This window comes from Micromys minutus (genome assembly GCF_963924665.1).
Source record: "Micromys minutus genome assembly, chromosome: X".
NCBI lineage: Eukaryota > Metazoa > Chordata > Mammalia > Rodentia > Muridae > Micromys > Micromys minutus.
This window is the reverse complement of record NC_137970.1, coordinates 48,096,980-48,122,959: the sequence shown is the minus strand read 5'-3', so window position 1 is coordinate 48,122,959 and position 25,980 is coordinate 48,096,980. Positions and strand designations below refer to the sequence as shown.

The following is a 25,980-nucleotide window of genomic DNA, read 5'->3' as shown; positions in this document are numbered from 1 at the left end:
CATTGTGTCATTTAATGAGGCAACACTGCTTGCAAGAGGCAGGCATCATGGCAAAATTCTGGTCCTAGTCATGTTTCATGGGGCCATGAAGCAGTAGTAAACTCACAGAAAAAGGTGTGGTCACATCTAAGGTCGGGTCAAACATTTGCCCTGAGAACCCTTCATATTTGGCTCAATATACTCAGAGTTTTCCCAATGGGCAGACAGGCTCCAGTATGAGGATGACAGTCATACAACTCAGAAGTCACCATCCTTGTGGACTTGGAAGGTAACAATTATATCCAAATGATCCATCCCAAGGGTTTATTCCAGCATCTGGGGAAAGCAGACTTTCGGTGAGTCAGAGTGAGACGTCTTCCTGTGAAGATTATCTATCTCTCCAAGGTACCAGATATCCAAGAACCTGTACCTCAGTCTCCTAATCAGGGAAAGAAAAAAGAGCAGCAGAAACAACTTCTGCCTTGCTTTTCTTTCCCTCTCATTTTAGATGCTGAGCTATTTCAAGCCTGTAAAAGTACCATTAGAAACAAATTCATCTTCCCATATTTGCCCCAGTTGAAGCCTCTGTGCCTTCCCAACTGCAGCGGAAGTGCTGTCCCGAACTGGATGTGCCTGTCCCACATGCATGCTTAAAAAGGTGCTGTGTATGGGCTCACATATCATAAGCTATTTCATATTGCTTTGCATATTCTGATCCACATCGAATTGTACATAACCTTTTTGCAATTTGCTCTTTCCTTCACGGTATGTTTGTGAGAGGAATCCATGCTAATACACTGATACAGGGAGCTTTTTTTTTTTTTTCAGGCAAGCCGGTGGTATGTAGTGTTCCACTGTTGGAGCATACAATTTTATTTATCTTCCTTCCTCCTCTTTTTCCCTCTCTCCCTCCTTCCCTCCCTTCCTCCCTCCCCCCCCCCATAAAAACAATATTGGTAGCTGAGGGAGATGGCTTAGTCAGTAATGTGCTTGCTACACAAGCAAAGGGACCCGGGTTTGGTTCCAAAAGACCATTGTAAAAAGCCAGGCATGGTAGTGTGTCTGTATTTCCAGTGCTAAAGGAAGGTGGTGTGGAGATGGGTGGATCTTTATAACTTGCTGGCCAGCCAGGACTAGGCAAGTAGTAAACTGTAGGCTCAGTGAGAGACCATGTTTTGAAAAATAAGATAGAAAGCAATAGGGGGACACTGGGCAACAACCTCTAATCTCCAAGTGCATGTGTGCACATGGGAGAGCTTCACTGTGGCACTTTGCAGTGGTTAACTCACAGAAAAAGGTGTGACCACATCTAAGGTTAGAGTGAACATTTGCCACAAGCACCCTTCATATTTGGCTCAACATACTTATAGCTCCTGCAATGGGCAGACAGGCTCCAGTATGAGGGTGACAGTCACCAAAATTTAAGGAACATTGGCAAAGGAAATGCCTTGCCTTGTCTCCATGCTAAACAACTAGCAGAAAGAAAGGCTTTCCTTTTCCTTTTGAAACATCACTAGGTAGAACAGTTTGGGGAGCCTGGCTGTGAGTTGACTTGGGAAGTCCAAACTTAGCTCAAGACTCAGAAGCAGGGACTGGAAAGATGGCTCAGCAGTTAAGAGCACTTGTTGCTTTTGCAGAGGACTCAGTACAATTCTCAGCATTGAAGTTTACTACCTTCTATAAGGCCAGTTCCAGGGGATCAGATTCCCTCTTATGACCTCTGTGAACACCGGGCATGTGGTGCACATACGTACATACATACATACATACATACATACATGCAGGCAGGCAAAATACTCAGTCACGTAAAATGCATGGCAGCTAACATCCATCTGTGTGTAACTCCAGTACCAGAGGGATCCAATGCCCTCTTCTGGCCTCTGCCGACACTGCACACAGGCAGTGCACAGACATATATATGCAGGCAAAGCACCCAAAAAGTCTCAAAAATTAAATATAGCAAATGGAATTACATCAAATGCAAAAGAATCTGCATAGCAAAGGAGGTAACCAAGAGTAAAGAAAGAAGACAAAGAGCTAGGGAAAATGGTCACAAACTATGCATATGACTAGAGGTCAATGTCCTTAACTTACTTGTAAAACAAGCAAAGCCAATGCCTGAAGAAAAAATTTAAACATGGATAAAAATTGGGACTGGAGAGATGTCTCAGCAGTTAAGAGTGTGTACTGCTCTTGCAGAGGTCCTAGGCTAGTTCCCATCAGTGCTCTGATGAGGTGTATAAGAAGACAGTCAGCCACAGTTTAAGTGAAGCTGAGCAGTACAAGGACCCAAAGGCAGCCACCATCTTCATGTGAAGCCAAAGGTACCGAAGAGTTTTGGCATAGGGAAGGTGTTGGGATTCTGAAAACCCCACCCCTCAATTACCTGGCAGTAGCCAGGTATGCTCTGCCCCAGTGACCTGACACTATAAAAGGGGCTGCTTGCCCCCTCTTCTCTCTCTTGCCTCTTGCTCTTTTGCAGCCTTGCTCTCTCCCCTATCCCTCCTCTTCCCCTTCCCTTCCCCCTCTCCCTCCATGTGCTCATGGCCGGCCTCTTCTCCTCTACTCCACTCCTACTCCTCTCTCTCTCTCTCTCTCTCTCTCTCTCTCTCTCTCTCTCTCCCCAACCCCCACCTCTCTCTCCCTCTCTCTCTCTCTCTCTGCCTCTACCACCCTCTTAACTCTCCCATGACCTGAATAAACTCTATTCTGTACTATACCATTGTGTGGCTGGTCCCTCAGGGGGAAGGGATTCCCAACATGGGCCCCTCAGAGGCATCTCCCTTGCCCCCAGGCCTCGCCACACCTCCATGGGCCATATGCCCCCTACTATCTTCATCCTTCTTCTAACATTGGTGCCAAAACCCAGGCTGTCATCTTCTAACAACACTGGTACCCTGTGACTTTTTCTTTCAGAAGGGGTTCATGAAGCCCCACTTTTCACTGAGGGCCTGTGGGCAGTTAATGAGTACTGCAAAAGGGGCCTGCCATTTTCCCCAGGAATGAGAGAGGGTAATGAAGAGTGAAACGCCCAAGAAACAGTATCTACACATGTATAAAATTGTCAAAGAGCAAACATTTTAAAGAACAGAATCAAGCAGAATATGGAGGTGGCTTGGGGACAGTGGTACTCTAGTGAACTTGGTTTTAGCATATCAACTTCACTTTTGAGAAGTTAAAAACCTTTTTTTTTTAAAAAAAAGAAAAAGGTGCTTTTGAAGATAGAACATAGCACAGATAAACTGATGGCACGTGACTCCAGTTCCACACTCGGGAAGCTAAGGTGGGAGTGTGGGGAGTCCAGGCCAGCTTCGTTTATGTAGTGAGCTCTAGAGCTGTCAAGGCTATCTATGGCAAAATGCTATCTCAAGAAAAAACAAAAGCCCAAAGCAAAAACAAAACAACACACAAAAGCAAAGGTAGGTAGGTAGGTAGGTAGGTAGGTAGGTAGGTAGGTAGATAGATAGATAGATAGATAGATAGATAGATAGATAGATAGATAGAAATTGTGTATGGATGACTGAAATTCAGGATATATTGCCATGGGCCAGAGAAGCTGTAAGACCAGACTTTCAATAGCATTCACTGAAAATATCTGTAAGCTCAAAGCTATGCAGGCAAGGACAGGCTAGTCAGGGGTGGGGAGATGTCTTCTGGCTGGCACCAAGGAGAAAAATACTTGAGAATGTACTTCCAAACTCTAGCCAGATTCCAGATGCTTCTGTAAGATGTCCTAGGAAATGTTCAGTAGATCAGGAGTAAGTTGGAGGTGGTACCTCAAAAGGAGCACATCAGCCTGATGGTCATGTTCGGTATGGAACCAAGTGGGTCTGAAATGTGGTACTAAAAGATGTCACCAAGATGCTAATACCCAATGAGAGTCAGGCCTTGAAGCTAATAAAGTGAAGGCTTTTTCATGAAGACTTATGTGGGGATGGCTTTTTGTCATGCATTCTTTGTGATATTAGGAAAAAACAATATAAGCTGGACGTGTAGCCTGGTTGGAAGAGTGTAGGCCTAGTGTTGGAAGTCCTGGGTTGGATCCTTAGTATAAACGGAGTGTGGTGGGGTGGTGCATGTCTGTCAGTCCAGCACTGTGCAGGTGGAGGACAACGAATCAGAAGTTCAAGGTCATCTTTTGCTACTTATGAAGTCGGCTAGCCTGGAATATGGGAAAGACTATCTGAAAGAAAGGAAGAAAGGGGAAAAGGAAGAAAGGAGGGAGGGAAGGGGGAGAGAGGAAGGAGGAGGATGGAAGGAATGAAGGAAGGAAAAGAAAGAAGTAAAAACCATGTGAAGCATGACAACACAGAAAAGATCACTGAACAACCTTCAGGTAAAGGTGAGGACACCATCCGAAGAACGCTAGATTCTTAGGCATCATTGCTTAAGGCCCAGACTCTGTGAAGTCAAGAGTTAACTTGTAGGAGAGTGATAAGCTGCATATGATTTTTGTCTGATAGCGGTTAAAATTAATTCTGTTCAGCAGGAAAAGTAGTCCTCCCAAATTATAGTTATATTATCTTGTAGAACAACCATTTTAATCGTACTTCAATTTTCTTTTTAAGACTCTCATATCTATTTCTAAAGTAATTTTGTGTTGAGGTGCTAGGCGTGACTTCTACCACTTAGCTATATTCTAGTTTTTTAAAAAAATTATTAGGTGTATCACCATCACCATCACCATCACCATCACCTTCACCATCATCATCACCATCACCTTCACCATCATCATCACCATCACCATCACCCTCACCTTCACCATCACCCTCACCTTCGCCTTCTTCTTCTTTTTCATGTGTGAATGCTTTCCTGCATATATGTATGTGTTCCACATGTGTACTTGGTACCTTAAGCACTCAGAAGAGCATATCAGATCCCTTGGAACTGGATTTATGTGTAGTTGTGAACCATCATGTGGGCTCTGTATGTGTGTGTCTGTGCATGATTGCAGGTGCCTATGGAAGCCAGAGGTGTCATATCCCTCTGGAGATGGGAACCACTTCAGGTCCTTAGCAAGAGCAGTGTGTTCTCTTAACTGCTGAGCCATCATCTCTCTAGTCTTCCACAAAAGTATTTCTAAGAAACCAATGTCATTAATTATATTCCCAATGCTGTAAAGCGGCCAGTACTATCCGTACCTAATTTGTCATCATCTCGGATGGAAACTACATCTCTATCAAGCAATAGTTTCCAAGCCTGGGAGTTTACACAGTGGGTTAAGGTTCTTGCTCCAAGCCTAATTACCTTCATTTCATCCTGGAAGACACAGTAGAGGAGGGAAAAACCTGAAACCTGCAAGTTGTTCTCTGACTTCCACATACACACATACATGCACATGTGTAAACACACACACACACACACACACACACACTAATGAACAGACATCTGTGTTTGAAAGGAGCAGTAATTGCCCATTACTCCTTTGCTTTGCCATTACCTACCTTCACTTAGGCCCTGGTAATTCCTAATCTACCTTCTACACCTATAAATTTGCCTATTCAAGATACTTCATATATATCTGTGCACCACTTGTGTGAAGTGCCCAGAGAGGCCAGAAGAGCAAATGGATCCCCTGGAACTGGAGTTACAGATGGCTGTGAGCCATGGTGTGGGTGCTGGGACCAGAGCCAAGATCTTCTGCAAGAATAGCAAATGCTCTTAACCACTGAGCCACCATGCCAGTCTCTTTTTGAGGTAATTCTATGTTTAACTCTCATGCATTTCTCTCTCTCTCTCTTTTTGCATGTGTATGCATATGGGACTATGTACATATGTGTATGGAAGCCAGAGGTTGAAGTTAGGTGTCTTTGATCTCCCTGCACTTTTTTTTATTGAGGCAGGGTCTCTTTTTGAACCCAGAGATTAACAATATTGCTAGTCTACATAGTCAGCTTGCTCTGAGGATTCCAGATAGACTGTCACACCTACCTGGCATTTATGTGTTTGCTGGGTATTCGAACTCAAGTCCTTACATTTGCATGGTACCTAACGAACTGCACCATCATCCCAGCCCTTATGTAGTTTTTCAAACTAGCTTTACCATAATGCTGGTTCCGTCATTAGTAAGTTAAACAAAACTTCGGCATCTGATCCCAATATATTTTTGAATGAGTTCATGTTTTAACTCTTTGAAAATCACACTTTGATAAGGATCATTTGTTGACTTTGCTAATCTTTAAAACCAAACGCTGACCCTTGACCTCCACCTTGGCCCCCATTACTTACTGCACGCTCCCTACAAGGAAGTAAAGGAAATGAACCCTCCACCCTGCTTAACTGAGAGGCCAACAGAGTATTTTGGTAATTCCAAAGAGAAAGGAAACTTAAATTAGGGTTCTGTGACAGTGATGGGAAATGAAGTCATGTGAAAATCAGGCAGGGCCACAGAACATGCGCATTTGTTTCTGCTGAGAATGTATGAAGACTTTTTTCCTGTAAACACAGAACTGCTGCTAGGGTAGTTGTCTACTAGGAAAAACCCCAGAGAAAAGCTTCCCTTTAGGTAAAATCTGAGACCAGGTACAGTACAATAAAACCCATGGGGATAGATGGATGAATTTTCTCTCTTATTTTTAATCTCCAAATTTATGCCCACTGGCCTTTGATGGGAAGAGACAGAACACTTGAAGAATCTTTTAGACAGGGGAAGAAGAGAAAGAAAGAAGCCTGGGGTCTGAAGAGAGGGCTAGCTGAAAAAGGAAAGAGAGCATGGTCAAGGGGTGCTGAAGAAGGAACTGAGAGAGTCCCGGATCCTGAAATAGGGTTTTTGGTGGCCTTTAAGTGTAGTGTCACTCCTTCAACAAGAAAGCTATCCTGGTCAGGCGAGATGGTTCAGTGAGGAAAGGCACTTGCAACCAAGCTTGATGATCTGAGTTTGATCCTTAGAGCCCACACCATGGAAGGAGAGAACAGACACATGTACATCATGGTATCCCCAACACCCGTCAAATAAAAAAATTTTTTTTAAATTTTTAAGGAAAAAAAAGAGAAAGCTCTCACAGAGTACTAATCACACATAAAACCAGATGTATTCTCCATTTCATATATTTTTTTCATGTTCCAAACTGAGAACATCTGCTTTTGCGTAAGGCTGAAAAATTATGAAACCTCTATTTCTTCCCTCGCAGCTTAAAAGGAAGTAACTTGATTTTGATGACAATTTTCTCACTTTTGAGACAAGCTATGGAAGAACAGATGAATGCAATGGAAGAATTTCACAGGTGGTTAAGAATGTGCAGGCAAAAGAAAAACAGAATAAAAACGAATGTCCCTGACAGAAATATGATGGGAATATATCTACTTCTGAACTGTGTATCAGGCAGGTTAAGAAAACAAAGGTAGAAATCTGCTTTCTTCTGACACCGTTATTTTGCTATCTTGCAGGCTTGTGTCAAGATAAAATATATGTAATAAGCACTTTGCAAACTGCAGAGGACTGCATGTGTCTTTGAGGGGGCAGGTGGTGCTGGGGAGAGGGCACAGGCTGTGACAGCACACTGTGCCGGAGGCGTCCCAGCTGGGGTGGGAGGGGCGGAATCTGACCTGCACTGAAGACTGAAGCAAATCTCTGGATCTCATTTTTCCACCTGTGTAGTTTGAGGCCAATAATCATGCTTTATGGAAGACCCAGATAATAAGGTCTCCAAAAGAGAATCAAGAACAAAGTGTTAAGACAGCCTGGTCTTTTGGTACACATCACAGGGGGAACACATTGCACATTGCTCTCAATAGTCCCTTTAAATATTTTCTGCCCCAATTATACCAGAAGCTCCTTGTGACTTTCTTGTCTCTATGTCCTTTAAACACAGGGATGGGAATAGCATACCCAGGATTTCAAGGCCCTGCCACCAAGTGGTTTTATTGTTGTGGGGGAGGTGATTTTGGTATTGGGATTCACATCACTGCTTCCTTATGCCATGCATGGTAGGCAAGTGCTTTACCACTGAGCTACATCTCTGGTCATTTTCTACTTGTTATGTCTGAGCTGGGCTCTTATTAAATGGTCCAGGCTGGACTTGAACTCTCTCTGTGTGGCCCTGACTGGCTGTGTATCTGTGACACTCCTGCCTCAGCCTCTCCAGTAATTGGGATTATGGCCTGCACCTCCAGGCCTGCCAGTCTATCTTCCAAACTCCTGCTATTTTCTTCTTACCGCTTCTCCAGCACTATAGCCTCGGGGACCCTGACCAGGTCTCTGTGGTACACACTGTGATCAACCATTCAGATTCTCCCTTGTGACTGCATCTTATTCCCTTGGCCAACAAGACTGATTTAAGTTGGTAGCTCTCCCTGGGGTAGCCCAAGGCTACACCCCATCTTCTTTGTCTGCAGGGACAGATTGCACCTAAGGAATGACTCCTCCAAACTTAGAACACCTGTGACTGGCCACCACAGCACCAGAGTCCCCAAGTAGTTGACTGAGGCTGTCATTAAAATACTACCCCAACTCACTTCTTCCTTAAGCCAATTCTGCTTTCTTTTGACTTCAGATGGCAATTCCCAAAGATACTCCAATAATCTTCCTATACATAACCTGTAACAGCTCCTCAAGGACATTCTCTAGACTGGATTTGGAGCTTGTGTGAGTATTGGCTCTGAATCTGGGAAGTCTCCGGTCCAAATGATCCCAGGAGCCAGACAGTCCCCAGGGTCCAGTCACTGTCACAGGCTTCACTTGCAGTTACATTTTTATCCTCACCCCACCCTCCAAGTTTTCCTTAGAAAATGTTTTTGGAACCCAAAGGGCAGGAGACTCAGGTCTGCAAACAAATGAGTCCATCGGTGTGGGCGAGGCTGCAGTAGAGATGTGCGCATGCCCGGGAGCAGAACTCAACTTGGGCATTTAGAAGAAGGCTTCCTAGAGGAAGAGCTGCTCAAACTGAGTTTTGAACAATGAGCTGAGGTGTAATAGGTAGGGGATGTGTGAGAGGCGTTTCATACAGGGAGCAGCAAGCTAAGATGCACAAAAGAGTCTAGGATTAGAGGGAGCGGGGCAACAAAGTCTAAGAGAGCAGAGGAAATCTGTCAAAGCCTTCTGTAGCTGGCACTCCAGAGATGTCTGTGAAGTGAACAGCACATTCTGGTACGGATCACACTGCAGCCATTTTCTTTCCATTCCCACAGGCTTTGGGATCAGTGGTTCTATTTGCTTTGTCTTTTTCCTCTAAATGCTTTTATATTTTTGGAAAACTTTAAAAAATGTATTTATTTATTTATTTCCTTTTCTTTTTTTATCTTTTAGATACAAAGTCTTTCTATATATCCTTGGTTGTCTTGGAACTTGCTATGTAGAGCAGGCTGGCCTCTAACTCAAATCTGCCTGCCTCTGCCTCTTGAATACTAGACTTAAAAGCATGTGCCAATAGAACTGTCTAAAAAAATGTAATGTTTTATAGCCTTTTTGTTTTCACGTGTGTATGTAATTATGTACACACATATGCATGGGAACACACACACAAACACAAAGACTTGAGGTCAATCTGAAGAATCATTTTTGGTCAATTTTCTACTTTATTTGTTGAGGCATGGTCTCTGAATCAAACCCAATTCCACATCACCAATATGGATGCCAACTAACTTGCTCTGGGGACCCTGTCTCTGCCTTCTGAGAGAATTATAGATGTATATATGTAAACACACACACACTTATATAGAGCAGGGTATGGTACTACACAAAATCTGAAACTCAGGAGAGAGAGGAAGGAGGATCAGGAGTTCAAGGTCATCCTTGTCTAGATAGCAAGTCTGAAGACAGCCTGAGAGACATAAAACTGACTCAAAACTAAACAGAGTAAATAGCGTGCAGAGGTGCACATCTTCAGTCTTAGCATTTGGAAAGTGGGAGGGGGTGTCTTTGTGAATATGAGACCAGCCTTGTCTACATTATAGCAAGTTACAGGCTAGCTAGGGCTACATTATGAGATTCTGTCTCAAAAACAAAACAAAACCAAGTATTTTTCTCTTGGAACCCCTCCCATGCTTAAGGACCCCCCCCCAATTTTCCCTTAATAAGTGTACATTTGCTGTGCTCAAAATATTATAAAATAATAGTGATAAAACTATATTGAAATAAATTTTAAATGGCAACCTCCTAAAACCACGATAACAACCAAGGACTGCAGATGAACCTCAGTGATGGATTGCACACACATGCTAGGTCCTAGGTTGATCCCTGGCACTGTCCTTAACAAACACAGAAGCAAGCAACACAAAAACAGCAAAGAAGTATCACTTGCCATAATTAGAAAGCAACTGTAAAAAGAAATGCAATAGAAACAGAGCACAGTAATTAAAATTCTGAGTAGATGCTGTCGCCTGTCCCTGTATTTGAGCCTGAGGCAGGTCTGGCTTTGTCAGAGCAGAAGATTAGCAAGCATTATAGAGGTGGAAGAATAGTACCACACTGAGACTTTCTCCTTAAGGTAATCAGAAAGTGGGAGAGAGAATCATTTTCTCACCATGTAATTCAGTGTTCTTTGCTGCAGTATGGTGTACCGTGAAAATCGCCTTGGAAGCCCGTCCCACCACCACCACCACCACACACACTGCCCACTGTGAAAAGTTGGTAAACAAGAAAAGAACTTGCACATGCGGCTGTTGTCACTGAGCTGTCGCTTTGTGAATTGGCTCTGGAGCGATCACTTGGCTCAGCAAAGATTTCAAAACCTACAGCCATGGTGAGTTTTATCCCAATACCACTAAGCAGCAGGGGTGGGGATGACCAAGGGAGAGGACCTTTGGCACCCTAGACTCACACAACTGCAAGTGCCTTTAGAGAATTTCCTCCACCCCACGTTGCAGCTGAAGAAACAGGACAAAATGGGGGACCAAATTTGTCCCAGGCCACAGAAAGCATTAGTGTTTGTCAGTGTCAATGGCAGCTACGGGGAGATAGAGTACAGCGTACTGCTCTAGTAGTGGTTCAGGAAGCTATTATCAGCAAGAAGAGAATAGTAAGAGAAAAATCAGCCTCAAGACCCGAGAGCAGGGAAACTGCCAGGCACCATGCCACACACTTGCAACCCCAGCAGTCCAGAGGCTGGGACAGGAGATCCTCTAGTTTGAGGCCAGTCTGGGTTACACTATAAGATTCTTTCCCAACAAGGGAAAACAAAAATAACTATGAAACAACAACAAGAAAGTCCAACTACCAGGCCGGACTCCTTGGCTTGGGGTAGGAATTAAGGTGGGTCTGGGCCAAGATGCCTGGCAGTGCAGCAAGAGTCTGCCAAGGGCTCCAGCAGGGAGCGACCATAAGGACTGCTCCAAAGGGCAGGACCAATTCAATCAGGGATATCCTGGGTCAGGGTAAAGTAAGTAGACTTTGTGACCCTAGCTGCCATTTTCTCGACAGATATGACTTTGGACACGTCACCTAATTCCTTTCAGTCCAACCAAGCCTTCCCACCGGTCCTATTTCACAGGACTGTTGGGTTGGGCTCGTTAGCCAATATACACAAGGCTTCTGGTACCACCTTACTCACAATCACTTCTCCTCCCAGTCTGTGGCACAAGCAGATCCATGGCAACGCATGTCCTTCTCTCCTGGCTCTGTTTCCTAGCCCAGCTCCCAGCCCAGCCCATACCTCTAGGTTGTCCTAGCCTGTGCTCACCAGCTGCCACACTTAGACTCTGTGGTCAGTGAGAGTACCTGCAGGTAAGAAAGCCGAGGGCATGCTCTAAAAGGTGGGGCAGGGACCTTCACTTAAGGACAGAGGGGATAGTGGGTGCTTGAGGATGGAGAAAGGCTCACGTTACTAGAAAGTAGGACTACTCTGGCCTTCTAGGTTGCTGGTTAGGCTAGCCAAAAATAAAGACAAGCCTCAGGTCTCCTGTGGTGTTAGAAGGCAGAGCCTTCAGCAAGTCCCTCCATTAAAAGCTACAAGATGCAAGGTTAAATATAGCCCCTTCCAGTGTCTAGGACATAGATTTATGAAATGTCAGAGCAGTATTAGAGTGAGAAATAATCTTATCTCTGTTCTGTTTTTAGAGAAAGGAGCCAATAGAGAAGAAAAAGAAATGGGGACTTTCACCAGGGGGTGAGGGGAGGCGGTTGGAGGATTTTGAGCAGCAGGGTCTGGTTTGTTTGAAAAGACACCCTTGGCTGCAGAGTGGGGGAAGTGATGGAGAGGGGAAGCAGGGAGCCCAGTGTGAGGGAGGGAAATGAGGGGGCTGCAACCTGAGCAGCAGCTGTGGAGGGGGGCAGGGAGGCAACTGCAGGCTTGGGCCGGGCCTACATCCCAGGTGACAGCTGCCCCTCCTTCTGTCTCCTTCCTGCAGAAGAGGGAGGCTGGTCTGCTTCCCATCAAAGTATCCCACTCTGACTGGGGAGAAGGCAGTCCCTCCGAGTGCTGAACTTTTGCTCCTCTAGGCTGTCCAGTGAATTTATGCAGAGCCTGTTAGGAAACTCCTTCTTGTCTACAGCCCCAGTTGCGACAATGGGAGACTTTACAGAGACTCCATCTGGTTACTTCACTCTATGACAACCCCACAAAGACCTGAAGACCAAACACCACTTTTGTCATCATGCGGGGCTGTAATACATGGTCCTCACATTACTTCTTTTTAACTGCATCTCTCTGCTTTTCTCATCATTTTAAGAGCTCATAAATACTCTTTTGAACCCACTCCAGGTACAAAAGGCTGACTAGAGCCCCAGAAGCACCCCATGGATTCACTCCCGTTCTGTCCCACCAGCTGCCACCAAAACAACAGCATCCCAGATGTTTCAAGACTCAGACCCCTCATGTTCCATTACCCATCCCGACTGGTTCTCCTTGCAGAAGCCAAACAAAGTTTCCAGTGTGACCCAGGACCTTGCACTTATCTTACCGCCCAGAGGTCTGGCTTGAACTGAGTCTAGACAGCACTAGGAAGCACATGGGGAAATGAGCAGTGACGAGCCCCCTTTTACCTGATTCTCCCAGTGACCATGCTTTGGAAAAGCAAATCCAGCATTTTAGTAGAAGTCCTAGAGGTCAGATTAAGTCCCCAGATGGACTGAGATTAAACTGAAAGAGAAAGCCTCGGAATCTACATTACGTTGACTCAAAGGAGCTGAGATATGTACACACACACACACACACACACACACACACACACACACACACACAATTCCTTAGTCACTTTTAGAATCCTCTAAGTTCCCAAGATATCAGGGTTAGGATGTGATCACAGCCACCCCTTCTATATCCAGAACCACCCGATTTCAAAGCCGCTTTATCTCTTTCAAGTCTCCCTCCTGCCCACCTCTAGAACTTAGTCTCCCTTTCTTCCCTCTCCGCTCCAAATTGGCCATCCTCACCTGCTTTCCCAACAACTTACCTCCCCGGCTCCAGAAGAGGGTAAGAGACTCGCCTCTCTCCATCCTAGTAGTGTGGATAGCCAAGAAGTCACTTCCAGACAATTGTCACACAACAGAGAAATGTGTGCCAGGCTCACCCTGGGAGCCCAGAGCCCAGGGGCTCCACGTTCTTCCAAACCTGTCCCTAAGTTCCTCAGTAGAAAACCCAGGGTCACGTCCTTAGCCAGTTCGCAGCACTTCTGGCCGTGTCAGTTTGGCCCTATTTAGTCACACTGCCCAGTGAAGTTCCTGGGCAGTCCAGTCCAGGAAAGGCAATCCTGGATTCAAAATGGGGCTTTCACCTTTCTCTTCTCAAACCCCTGGCTCTCAAGCTACGACCTCAACGGTCCTGTTCGCTGCACTCACAGCTGACAGACAGTGAAGGGAACTGTCTGGGAGTTAGGCTTATCTTTCTCTAGGTAAGGATCTCAGCTCTCAGTCAGAGGCTGAGTCCCAGCCTCATGGAGGGCTGAGCTCCCACTCAGAGGCTGTCCTGCTGAGAGGGGAAATGACCAGGAACTGGCTGTCTGAGTCAGCGCCCTGCTCTATTGTCACCATGCAGGCCCCTTCCTTCCCAGAGGAGAGACGTGCACAGAGATAGGCCCTGTTTTTTGCAAGTCTCTCAAGCACACATGCTTTCCCGCTTGGCCTGGAACAAGTCTGTAAACTATAGCTGGGTGTAACTCAATTTGGTTTCTCCAGCTCTTAGCAAGGGCCCTCAGCAATCCAGACTCTACAATGTAGAGCATCCTCATCAAGCACAGAACTAGATGATAGGTCCTAGGTAGTGGGAATAAAGTGAATGAAGCTCACCTAGAGACAGGGGCTCTCCTAAGGTACTTGTGCCAGAGGACAATGGGACTTGGAATCCAACCCCATTCACTGTGGCATCAGGAGAAGACTGCTAACTTTCTTCATTGGTTCTACTTCTATCAGAAAGCAGATCACAGATTCTAGAAAAGCCTGTTTCCTGGGGCACAAAGCATGAAAGAGTCACTGGCTTTAAAGTACTGAAAACACAACTTGTTCAAATTTGTTTCTGTATGCTTAGAAGACAAGGACACACACACACACACACAAAAGACATGTGGGCCAGGAGCCGATTACAAATGGACTCCTTTGTTCCCTAGCACTAAATGGCTAAATGGCTCTACTGCTAAAACGAGTATGGGCCAGGGATTGAGCCTGTGTCTAACTAACCATTTTCTAATCAGAGGAGGTGTATGACTGGTTCTTGCCCACAGTGGGGGAGGAGACCCACCATGAGCTGGGTTCTCATCTGTTTCTGACAGGGACACGGAGATGGGAATGCAGTTTGAGGGTTTCGAGCTGGTGTGTGGAATCACCTGTATTAAGATTTTCAACTCAGCACAGGGTCAGGAGTTTCTGGGGCTCCCATCTTCAGGGCCAATTTCTATCACATGGTTTTTAAAAAGCCATTGTAAAAAAGACTAAGGGACTACATTTAATAGTGTCATCAGCTGGTGATATTCACTTCAGAAACACTGAGAGGGAGAACTTGGCAAAGGTGGCTTTGTAGAGGCCACACTGCAGCAGGTTAAAGAAAGAAAGGGAAGAGAATTGGGGATATCTCTCAGGAAATCTGGTTGTTGCTAGAGAAGAAAAATCTATCTATAGTCCTAGGTAGAGAGATAGGTCAAGCTGCAGACGGGTGTCTGGTGCTTGTCAGGAATGGTTGAGGTATTTCTGTGAAACCTTCTGGTCTTCCCTTTCCCTGCCGGCTGTGCTTTATATGAGACCAGTAAGACCAAGACTTAGTGAAGGGTGGAGCCCAGGCAGAGTTGGTTTGAAGTCTCCCCAGGTTGAGAACCATTACATAACATCTTTTTCTAGACAGTATCTTATATAGCCCAAGCTGACTTCAAGCTCACGATCCTTCTAAGTGCTGAGATGACGGATGATATCTGTAAGTCCAGCTAGGGGAATTCTTGGGAGACACTGAGATCCAACGTTAAAGTGTAGCCACCTCAGAGGGCAAAGCTGTGTGAGCATATTCTGTCACACAGGCAGATTTTTATAGGGGCTAAGACTTGGAAGCCCTGTCTCGCAAGCCCAAATTCTCAGCCTCTTCCTTTATTGCCTGTATGCTCTTGGACAAGTTACTTAACGTCTGTAGGCCTCTATAGATTAGTTACAAAAAGCACAGTTTTGAATCTATATATATTCTCCCTTTCAAGATAATAAAAGCACACATACTATGCAGGTATTGTGTGAACTGAGCCAATATCTACAAAATACTTCCTGACTCAGTGCCGGCCCTTCCAGTGCTGGCCTATATTTCCCCAGGCTCCTCCAGGGCCTTATCTCATCTTTACTCTAGACCTCTACCCAAGGTTCAGAAATGCTTCCCTTTTAAAGTGTTGTTGGCTTTACTTTTGGCTCCTACTGGCTGTGACCTCTGACCTGCCTTTTACAAGCCTGAGTTTATCATCTTCCTCCCCTGCTTCAGCTGCATCTCACTCCAGGTCCTTCCGGATGCAGCGGGCTGCTGTCAGTGTGACAGGAGTAGCCGGAGAGATGCTGTTGAACACTTAAAGAAGCTAAGGACTAGAATCCTGATCAATATTTGCATTTTGCCCAAACTCCACACCTGCTTAGAATTTGGCTGGTGTCGGGGTAAACTGTTGTCCCCTGGATAGGAAAATGGTGTGTGTACATTTCAATAACATAGAGTTTGTCTTGGGGGTTGGAGGCTGGAATCCTGATAATGGTGAGAAGGAAGAACCATCTCCACCCCCAGATCCAGCAGTGTGACTTTGGGTTCTGTGAAGCACCCAAACAGACTTCAACTTCTGCACCTTTGCTCCTTGCTCTGGGCACAGCCTCTGTCCTCCAGGTCAGGCCCCAATGTCTCCAGAGAGGAGGTGAGAACTGAGGACAAACCCAAAGTCAAGAGTCTGGCAGGGGAGAGGGTGGAAGCTGCAGTGCGCAGCCATGAGGCGAGAACAGAAGCACGGGACGGGGGAGAGCCAGAAATTCCCCCAGCCAAAAAGAATAGGTTCTCCAAAGCCCAAGTGTGTAGGGAGCCGTTTGTGCTGCACCCAAACATGGCGCCGGCTTCCCGCCGAGAACTCAGCAAACAGAGCTGTTGCCCAGCCAAGAGACTTAATGCGCATGTGCCACATACGTCACAGCCCACTCTTGGGGCACGTGATTGAGCTACAGGAGGATGCACCAATCAGGTAGCAACACAAGTCTCTCTGCACAAAAGCATGCCAAAATTACTTGATAAGGCAAGAGTTCTATAATCCCCATAACCCTGCTATCTCTGTGTCTAAGGGCAAGTACAGTACATTAAAGGTTACAATGGTGACAAACAAACAAGAAAATAGTTTTGCATTAAGGCAAAAAGGGCATCAGTTTTGGAAACACCGACAGAATCGCCCATCTCGCCTCTCCTCTGACTCTCTGGTTCCAAAGCATCAGGAGCAGGGCTGTCATCCCCCAAACTATCTAGCCCATCCCCTTATATAGGAATCTGTCCTCGCCTTGGACGTGGAGCCCCCTGATTGGTTGAAACTCATTAGGCCCTATGATGCCACGGGAGAGGCAGAGCTCAAGGAGTGGAAAGTTACCCAGCATGTGCGCACATGACTTGTTTACTGCTAACTCCAGCCGGATGTCAGCGCCATCTTGTAATGGAGAATGTGCAGGCAGCGCCCCACACAAGTGTCTTCAGCAAGAATGATGGCAGCCCAGGCATCTTCCTTGCTCACTTGTACAAAGTCAGAGCACTGTGAAGGATGCTGAATGGTGGTCATCTCTCACTTCCAGTGTGGCCAACCAAGACAATGACACATCCTCTCTGAGACAAGTTTGAAGAGCTTTAAATAGCACTGCTCACCCCTGTCCTAACCCTATAAGGAATTTCCAGAGATGGCCCTGGGCCACCCTCCCCAATATCAGGAACAGGACTTTACATAAGTAACAGGGAACAAAACATGCCTAGGACCCCACACCCTTCCATCTGTGTTCACGGAGAATTGGGAAGGAGACTAACTTCTGAAATAAGAAATCTACTGCCGAGAGAAATGAAGGTTGCATCAGAAACACAAGTACCCCATAGAATCACAGACAGTACTCAGAAGGCTGAACCAGCCCAAATCATTTGTAGATATTGCCTAAGAGTGACAAAGAGCTGACGTATCAGCATGTAAGATCTCCTACCAGGGACCTGCTAGTCATCTCAAGTACCACCTTTTCAGCTGAGAGCCCTGTTTAGTTATGGTTACACACCATGGCTGTGTGGCCGAAGGTGTCTGCAACAGCTCAGCTGCTCCCAGAGGTCAAAAGAATAGCCCCCCTCGTGATGCAGGGGCGGCAGCAGTAAAGGAGCAGCTCAAGTGTTGCCCATTTTAACATCTGTAGCTGAGTGACCTTGGCAATGTCACCTCGGTTCTGTGAGTCTTTAAAAATGAAAGGTTTAAAGAAGATGAATAGTTTCCAACCATATACCTCATTTTTATTAAAAATCTCTGGATTTCCTTGTTCTTCAATAAACATAACCAAATGAAAGAATATGCCTGGGCTCCAACATGGTAAGAGACAACATGTCTGGTTCCCACCCCCCATGGAAGACACTTCAATGTTGACATGCAAAAATGTGATAATCATGAGGTGGGGCTCATCGAGGACTGTTTGCCCAGCATGCACAAGCCCAGGCTTCCATCGCCAGTGCCAAGCACAGCTATCAGCTATTTAAAGACACATATTTACACAACGATGTCTATTGCAGCACTGCTCACAACAGCCGAGTTCTAGGAGGGAAGGCAAAGGCGAATACATACACAATGGCTGGGGCTTCTTCAGCCATAAAGATCAACGTTATGCCATTTGTAGGGGAAAAAATTGATGCAACTGGAGATAATCACATTAAGCAACTTAAGCCAGTCTCAGAAAGACAAATATCTAGTTTTCTCTCATCTGTGGTCCTTGTATTTTTTTACAGTCACATGAAATCATGTGTATCTATATCATATGGAAGCAGAGGTAAAATTATCTAGGGAATAAGGGGACAAACTCGAGGGGGGATAGGGATAGAAAAGGAAGGACAGGTACAGGATGTGTGCTCGGCAGATAATACACACTTGCACAACATTTTAAAAATAAATAAGATAGCCATGGCCATAGACACACTCTATGCCCCTCCAAGCCTCCCTTATTGAAGTCAGGAAGCCAGCAATGGGTTCAAAATAGGTCGACAGAGAGGCACAATGGGAAACACTAGCCGTATTAGTCTGTTTTCAGTAGCAACTACAAAGTACGAAAGGCAGATACTGCTTACAAAAAGAGAGTTTATTTAACTTACAATTTTGGAAGCTGAAAATCCAAGATTAGATGGTCTCATCTGTTTGGCCTTGGGAAGGGCATCTTTAGCTACATCATAGCATGGCCAGAGGCCTCATGAGAGAGAAGGTTAGACCATGTGGTGAGACAGGACATCTGAAGGATTCATAGTTCAGACTTGATCTTACAACAGTTTGCTGTCGTGGGACCTAACTGGGATCTCAAGAGAACTACAGCAGCCTCCTATAAGGCAATATTCCCAGGGACCTAAGTACCTTCTTCCAGATCACGCTTCCATTACCTCAGCATGGCCACACTGAAGCCCAGGTTTCCAGCACATGCACCTTCAGATGGCACACTTAAAACATATCCAAACCATAACAGTACCTAGCACTTTTTCTTTGTGTGTGTGCATGTGTGCATGTGGGCATGTGTGTGTGTGTGTGTGTGTGTGTGTGTGCGTGCGTATGGTATACATCAGTGGTTCTCATTCCTCCTAATGCTGCGACCCTTTAATACAGTTTCTCATGTTGTGGTGACCCCCCCCCCGACCATAACATTATTTTCATTGCTACGTGTAGCTGTAATTTTGCTACTGTTATGAATCATATTATAAATATCTGATATGCAGGGTGACTTTGCCATTCGACCCCTGTGAAAGGGTCATTTGAAAATTAAAGGTGTCAAGACCCACATGATGAGAACCATGTGTTACACTGTCCAGCATTTGATACCTTACAAGATCTTTTAAAACATCTTCGATCATTTGTTCTGACCACATCCCTGTAAGGTGAGTGTTTTGTTTGTTTGTTTGGTTGGTTTTTGGTTTTGGTTTTATTTTATATGAGACAGGGTTTCTTGGTGAAGTTGTCTTGGAACTTGCTTTATAGACCAGGTTGGCTTCAAACTCACAGAGATCCACCTGCCTCTGCCTCCCAAGCACTGGGATTAAAGGTGCTTACCTAGCTTGGTTGTTATCTTTCTATTGTCAGTAAAGAAACTAAGCATATGAGGGCTGAAATAAACAACTTCCTCTAAAGATGCAACGTAAGAACCTGGGATTCCATTCAAACCTGGGCCGTGTTCACTAATCCCGCTGCACTCCCTGTCCCATTTGGTCTCTCCTTGTGTCTTGCCAGTGTGATTGTCCTCTGTGTTATTGGTCTGTATTATTCTTTCGCAAGCCATGTCATAGTATTAATGGAAATCTGTTCAAGAAAGGTTCACCCACCCCGCACTGCACATTCTGTTCCCATTCTTGACCACATGCAGAGATGGTTTTGTATTTTTATGTTCCATAATTTTAATTTTTTATTCCTGAGGTTATAATTATAGCATTTCTCCCTCTCCCCCATTTTTAATAAGCATTGTTTATGTTGCTCAATAGTTTTTAATCAGTTCTCACACAACTACCATATTTCAGCAAAGTTGGATGCTCTACATTTAGTAATTTTTTTCTGTAATTTGATATTATGAAGGTCACCATGTTTTGTTGTTAGGGTTTTTTTTTTCTTAAACATTTTCTTTAGCTTCCTTCTACTTTCGACTCAGGAAATGTGGGTGTCATAATTTGATTATGTCATGTCCCCAGTAGGCTTATGAGTTTGCTCTGTCTATAGCTGGTAGTGCTATTTAGTAAAGTGGTAGGAACTTTAGGGGTTACTGGGGTTAGGGAGAAGGGTACTATTTGGTCCCCACCCAGAACCCAGGTCTCTTCCTCCTGGCTCTTATAGGTGGGGAACCGGCTCCTTACATGTCCTGTCACCACATTCTGACATGACTACCATGCACTGGGTCCTCAGAAACTATGAGGTTTTCTTCTCATTTTAAAGAACTCTTCCTTTGGGTATTTTGCTCATAGATATGTAAGAGTAAGTAATACAATGTGCATGTATATAAATACCATGATAGTCCCGGTCCTCTAGGGCCCACACCTCTGCTGAAAGGTTATCTGCAACTATAGAAAGCAAGGAATGCTTGGAGATATTTTTGTTCACTAGCCTAGAATTTTAACTCATTCCACGCACTAAATGAAATCATTCCCTGGATTCATTAAGTCTGGTTGGGAAATAAGTCTTTAGAAAGAAGGCCCCCAGAGGGGGTGTAATTTGACTTTCTTCTGAGTGTCTGTCATTTAGCTTCCATCTTAATGATAGCAAAAATGCTGTAAAATTCAATAAAGTTGTGAATACGAAAGGGCTAGGTCAACTATAAAAATGCCCTGAAAATGTCATCAAAAGATTCCTTCGTATGGTTTCAGTACAGAGAAGAGAACAAGAGAACGGTACGCTCATTTTCAACCTGAGACATGGGTCACCTCGCTCAGAGCACCGCACCTGTCAGGAGGGGATGCTGAAAGCCAATTTGGTCACAGTTATCTCTGGACCCGAATTGAAGCCTCTCTAAACACCTGATTTAGGCTTATTTCCAAGACGCTTACTTTCTTGATAGCTCAGGCATCCCCTGCTCTAGCTTCTGGACTCAACACAGAGCCTCATGAGTTCAATTATTCCAACAATACAAACATGCTATCAAACAGACATATGGTGGGACTTCTACTAAGCTGGGCATTGCAGTCTTTGTTGCTATAGAGATTTGCTCATCCTACCAGAACAGAGCCATGGTCTCCTCCTTCCACAGCACCCAGTCTCCAGGGTTACTAACTCCTGCCACAGCGAAGATGCTGAGAAGCACATGACATGCCATAATAGGTTCAAGCTTGAAAGGCAGACAGACTTGAGCTCAAGTTTTTCTTCTACATTGTCCTTGTTATCAGACTGTGGATCAGCCCTCCCTCTGGTTCTCACTTCCTAATCTGTGGAATGGCATCAATAATCCATCCCCGGCAGTTGTTTGAGGGGTTAAGCAGGGTTAGCATGTAGTAGGTGTGCCACTAATGCAAGGTCTCTCCCCCTGGTCTGCAAGCCACTACACAGAAAGTTATGCACATGCTAGGTAGCAACAGGACCACAAGTACACATTAACTACTACACCACTTACACTATAACATTTGCTCAAGAAGTGACAGGCTTGAAAGCTGGTGAAAAGAATCATTCCCGGGATGGGAAGCTGGCAGATAAGGGTTCTCCTCTCAAAGCAGCCTACCATGGTCTAAGGTCCTGCTAGGTTCCCACATGCTGCTGCTATCTTACCCTACCCCACTTCTCCTACTAGGCAGCTGCTTGGCCCCATCCAGTTGTGCCAACTGCTCAGCTTAGTGGCTGCTCCTGGTGTTCTCTCAAACATGCAGGGCCCATTTCTGCCTCCAGCTTGGGAGCATTCCCCACTCTGTGATCATTACTCCCCTGCCCCCTTTTGAAAAACAACTTCAACTTTGAAAAGGCTTTCCAAACTAGCTCATAGTGCATCCTCACAAATTCCTGCAAGTGCTTCTAAGAGTCCCCTTTAAGGATCCCGGACTGTTTACAATCAAAAGATACAAGTAACAAAAGCAACTGACATGCATTTTCATGAACAAAAAAGCCAGAAGACCCAGTCATGGGCTCTCTCTCATCTTCCTAGATGTGCAGTCTTCGGAGTCTATTTCAGCATGCAGGGACAACTATGGCACCAGGAGTGGACCTCAAGGGTACAGCCACTTGTCTAGCATGCAAAAGGCCCTGTGTTCAACCCCCAGTGCGGTATTAAGCAAACGAATGAACAGCAACCCCAGTCTCAAGTTGTAGTGCCATACACCTCTCATCTCGGCACTGGGGAGGCTACAGCAGGAAGACCCCAGGAGATCAGACTTGGATGCAAAACAAAATTGAAGTCAGCATGAACTACAAAGTAAAATTCCATTTCAAAAACAATACAAAAGTAGCAGATTCTGAAGACCAGCTCAAATGTACATAAAGAGCAAGCAAGCAAGAAAGGAAAGAAGGAAGGAAGGAAGGAGACTGGATGGGGAAGTTTCCAGAGAAGAGATGACACTGGATGAGGGTTTTGAAGGACAAATAGGAAGTTGCCAGAACATGACAGAGGATGGACGATATGCCCCAGGCAGAGGAAAACACACGGAGCAAATCGCAGAATTGGTGAACGGGTAATTTTGGAAAAGAAGAAGCCATTCAATGTGGCTGTATCATCAGGTTTAGGTTGAGAAGTCACAGCAGATGAGGTTGGTGAAGCAGGCAGGGCCCAATAATGGAGATCACTAAAGGAACATACACTTTATCCCAGAAACCCTTTCTACCCCACAGAGCTCAAGCACTGTTTTTCCAGTTTCTCAACTTTTGCCTTTTCCATGCAGCAACTACACTATTAATCATCTTATTCAAAGAGTCTCACTTTAAAGGCGCTTAACCTTACCCTATCAAAAACTATGAGAAACCATGGGTTTCATACACTATGTAGACTTTTCTAATAGGCATTAAAAATACATTCAGAACTGAAAGGTAAGATGTTTTCTCTCCACCATTTACAATAATCCTAGGGCCACTTGGGATCTACCTCCACGGCAGAGACACAATCTTGATCCTCCCACCCCGAGTCAGCAAGGTTTGGACTGAAAGCAAGAAAGTATGAACACTACAAACCACACAGTGTGAACAAAGCAGGGACGAACACTATGGTGGCTGTTAGGTAAGCTAGGAGGATGCCAGAGGCAGAGACCAGGAATCAGTTCTAGCAGGCACGAGTGGACACTAGCACTGGACAAGAAGAGCAGGGGCTATGTCTCAGAGAAATCCTCAGCAACAACTAACTGGTGGGTAAGGGGCTGGGCGGATGCACAGATAAACTGTATGTGAGATCAAGGAGAGAGCAGATGGAAGTTGACTCCTAGGTTCTTAGTTTGGGTTCCTAGAAGGAATGGAGAAAGAGAAGCAAGAAGATGGAGCAAGCTGTGTTCAGCTGGGTGTGGAGTACTTCATGAGACATTAGGTTGGAGCTAGAGCAGTGGGTTATGTTTAGTTTTGGCAGCAGACAGAGGTGCAGAGGTCAACTCTACAGAGCTGGTTTCCTCAGGGTAGCCCAGACTGATAAGGGAGGGGAGAGGCAGGGCTAAGAGGATCCTGAGGATGGGACATTTGTCTTTCATGATGGGAAAAAGAAAGAAGGCTTTCTCCCCTGACAAAAATCTTTCCTGGTCACTGAAGGACTTCCCATTGGTTAGGGTCTCGGCTTTTCTCTGAGAGCATGGTTGATTGCTTGTTCCTTTCTCCCTCTTTGACCAGCCTGTGAGGCAGTATACTGCAAGGGATGGGGAACGGAATACTAACTCTTTGGCCTACCCACTGGGAATGAGTTTTCCCTGGAAGCTTCTGGGGATGGGTACAGATAGTAAGTGAGCAGGCACGGTGCTAGGTTAAGAGGTGGAAGGTATTAGGGAGGGAGAAGTGGTCATGAGGAGGCCTTCTCATGCTGTCAGAGGCCTCTCTAATGGGTACTCTCTCCAGGATGACTCTGGATTGGGGCAGACATTGAAGACATCTAACAACTGCTAAGAAATGAAACAACAGCCAGTAACTGCCCAAATTTCCAACACTAGCAAGTGCAAAGCTATCTTCCAGTTCCTGAACAAAGCTGTGCAAAGCATCTCTGTGTTATGCCACGGGGTCCTGAGCCTCAGTCTTCATGGCAGAGAAAGAGATGCTACCCGGTGGAGGCTGGACCATTATCTACTATTAGTAGACTTAAAAGAGTGTATTCTCAGGCTGGAGAGATGGCTCAGCAGTTAAGAGCCCGGACTGCTCTTCCACAGGTCCTGAGTTCAATTCCCAGCACCCACATGGTGGCTCACAACCATCTGTAATGAGATCTGATGTCCTCTTCTGGTGTGTCTGAAGACAGCTACAGTGTACATACATACATTAAATAAATAAATCTTTTTTGAAAACAAGAGCGCATTCTCAGAATATTACAAAGAAACTCTAGTACTCAGAATCTTGCCCTTGACTTAGTCCACTAAAGAAGCCAATTCTGCCTACCCTGAAGTCCAAATCAATACCCTTCCTAGCAGGCACCTGGAGTAGGGCTCATCAGCACATCCCTGGTGACCTTCTTGTAGCTGCTCCCTGAAAACACACTGTGAGATCCTCCTCTTCTAGAGCTGCTACTATGGCTAGTCTTGGACAACTACCCTGAAATGCATGGCCAGCAGAATCCCAGAAACAGACAGAGGCATCCTCTGTGTCTGAACATGACATGCTTTCAGAAGGACACTGACCCATCCGCTGCTTTCTACAGGAAACTTGAGTTCCACTTGGCAGAATCTTCTCTTTCCTTCCCATTGACCTGGATAGTGGGATGAAAGCTTCCCAAGTGGGCAGAGAGAACTCTGGGCTCCCCTGGGAAACTATGTGAGGGGGAGAAAAATGGGGTGCTGCCAAGAGAGGAGGGCTGCGGATGCAGCTCAGTGGTAGTGCACTTTCCTGGAATGTCTGAGGCCTATGTTTCAAAAAGGGGGAAGGGGATAAAAGTTAAGTTGGTATGCATAGGACAAGAGTAGTGGCTTCTTTGCACAGTGCTCTTGCAGCAGTGCCTTACAAAGGCAAGCTATCAAAAGTTGTCTCCAGACCCTAATCTCCACACTGTGAGCATTTAGGAAGAAGTTGTTGGGGAAGACAATGCCAGCACCCTTGAGTCCACCTCTGGAGGGGCACAGAGGGCAAACCGGAGTACAATGAAAGTAGGAGGACAACAGACTCCGAGCTGCCAGAGGAGCTCAGTCAGGGCTGGGGAGGGGAGGTGGGGGGCAGGGCATTACACAGCAAGAAACAGCTTCATCTGGCTTACTCTGAGCAGGCGGCAGCCGAGGTGGAGCCCTGAGAGGTGTAGGTGTACACGTGTAGGGCGGGGCTGGGGGCTGGGAGAGCCGGAGGTTTGAATAACAAAGGAGACTCCTGAAGGGTAAGCTGTGCATGGCTCCAGGGAGAAAGCCCTGTGCTAGCAATAAACTTCAGTAGCTGGTGCTCCAGCCACCCTCCAGAGGCTGCACAGAGTTGCTGGCAAAAGGAGCCAGCTCCTGCCTGCTCAAGGAGCCCAGACTTATGCAATTCAGCCTGGCACTGGAGCAGGGGAGCTGGGAGTTCACCCGCATTTCCCCCAGGCTTCCTCCCCGCCCCCTGCCAGCCCCTGCAAGTCACACCAAGGGTCAGGGGCCCTATGAGCCAGGGAGGCCCCGGCTAGAGAAGCCCTGGGAAAAGGAGGGAAGGAAAGGGAGTACCTGTTGCTGAATGCATCCTGCTGCTTTGGCTCTTACTCCTCGGTTGCTTGTGGTGAGAGTTGCCCATCATTCTGTTCTGGACTCGCAGCCACCGCGGCCGCCGCGCCGCCCCGCGCCGCGCCGCTTCTCCTCCTCCTCCTCCCCCTCCTCCCCCCTTCTTTCTCCTCTTCCTCCTCCTCGA

At 45.9% G+C, this 25,980-nt stretch overlaps 1 protein-coding gene across 7 annotated transcripts in view; it reads right to left on the bottom strand.

Moving 5' to 3' along the window:
- The window catches only part of NHSL2 (NHS like 2), a gene marked incomplete at its 5' end in the record, with an annotated part of 228,837 nt that overhangs the window by 49,342 nt on the left and 153,515 nt on the right, over positions 1-25,980 (bottom strand). For 2 of the 7 annotated variants that reach the window (XM_080910896.1, XM_080910900.1), the window contains one exon: positions 25,800-25,869. The exons of 3 other annotated variants lie outside the window; for them this stretch is intronic. In XM_080910896.1, coding sequence (XP_080767022.1) covers positions 25,800-25,869 — 70 coding nt within the window. Of the gene's footprint in view, positions 1-13,305; positions 13,349-25,799; positions 25,870-25,980 lie in introns of those variants that run through there. 2 more of the 7 variants (XM_080910897.1, XM_080910901.1) reach the window with 1 other exon arrangement.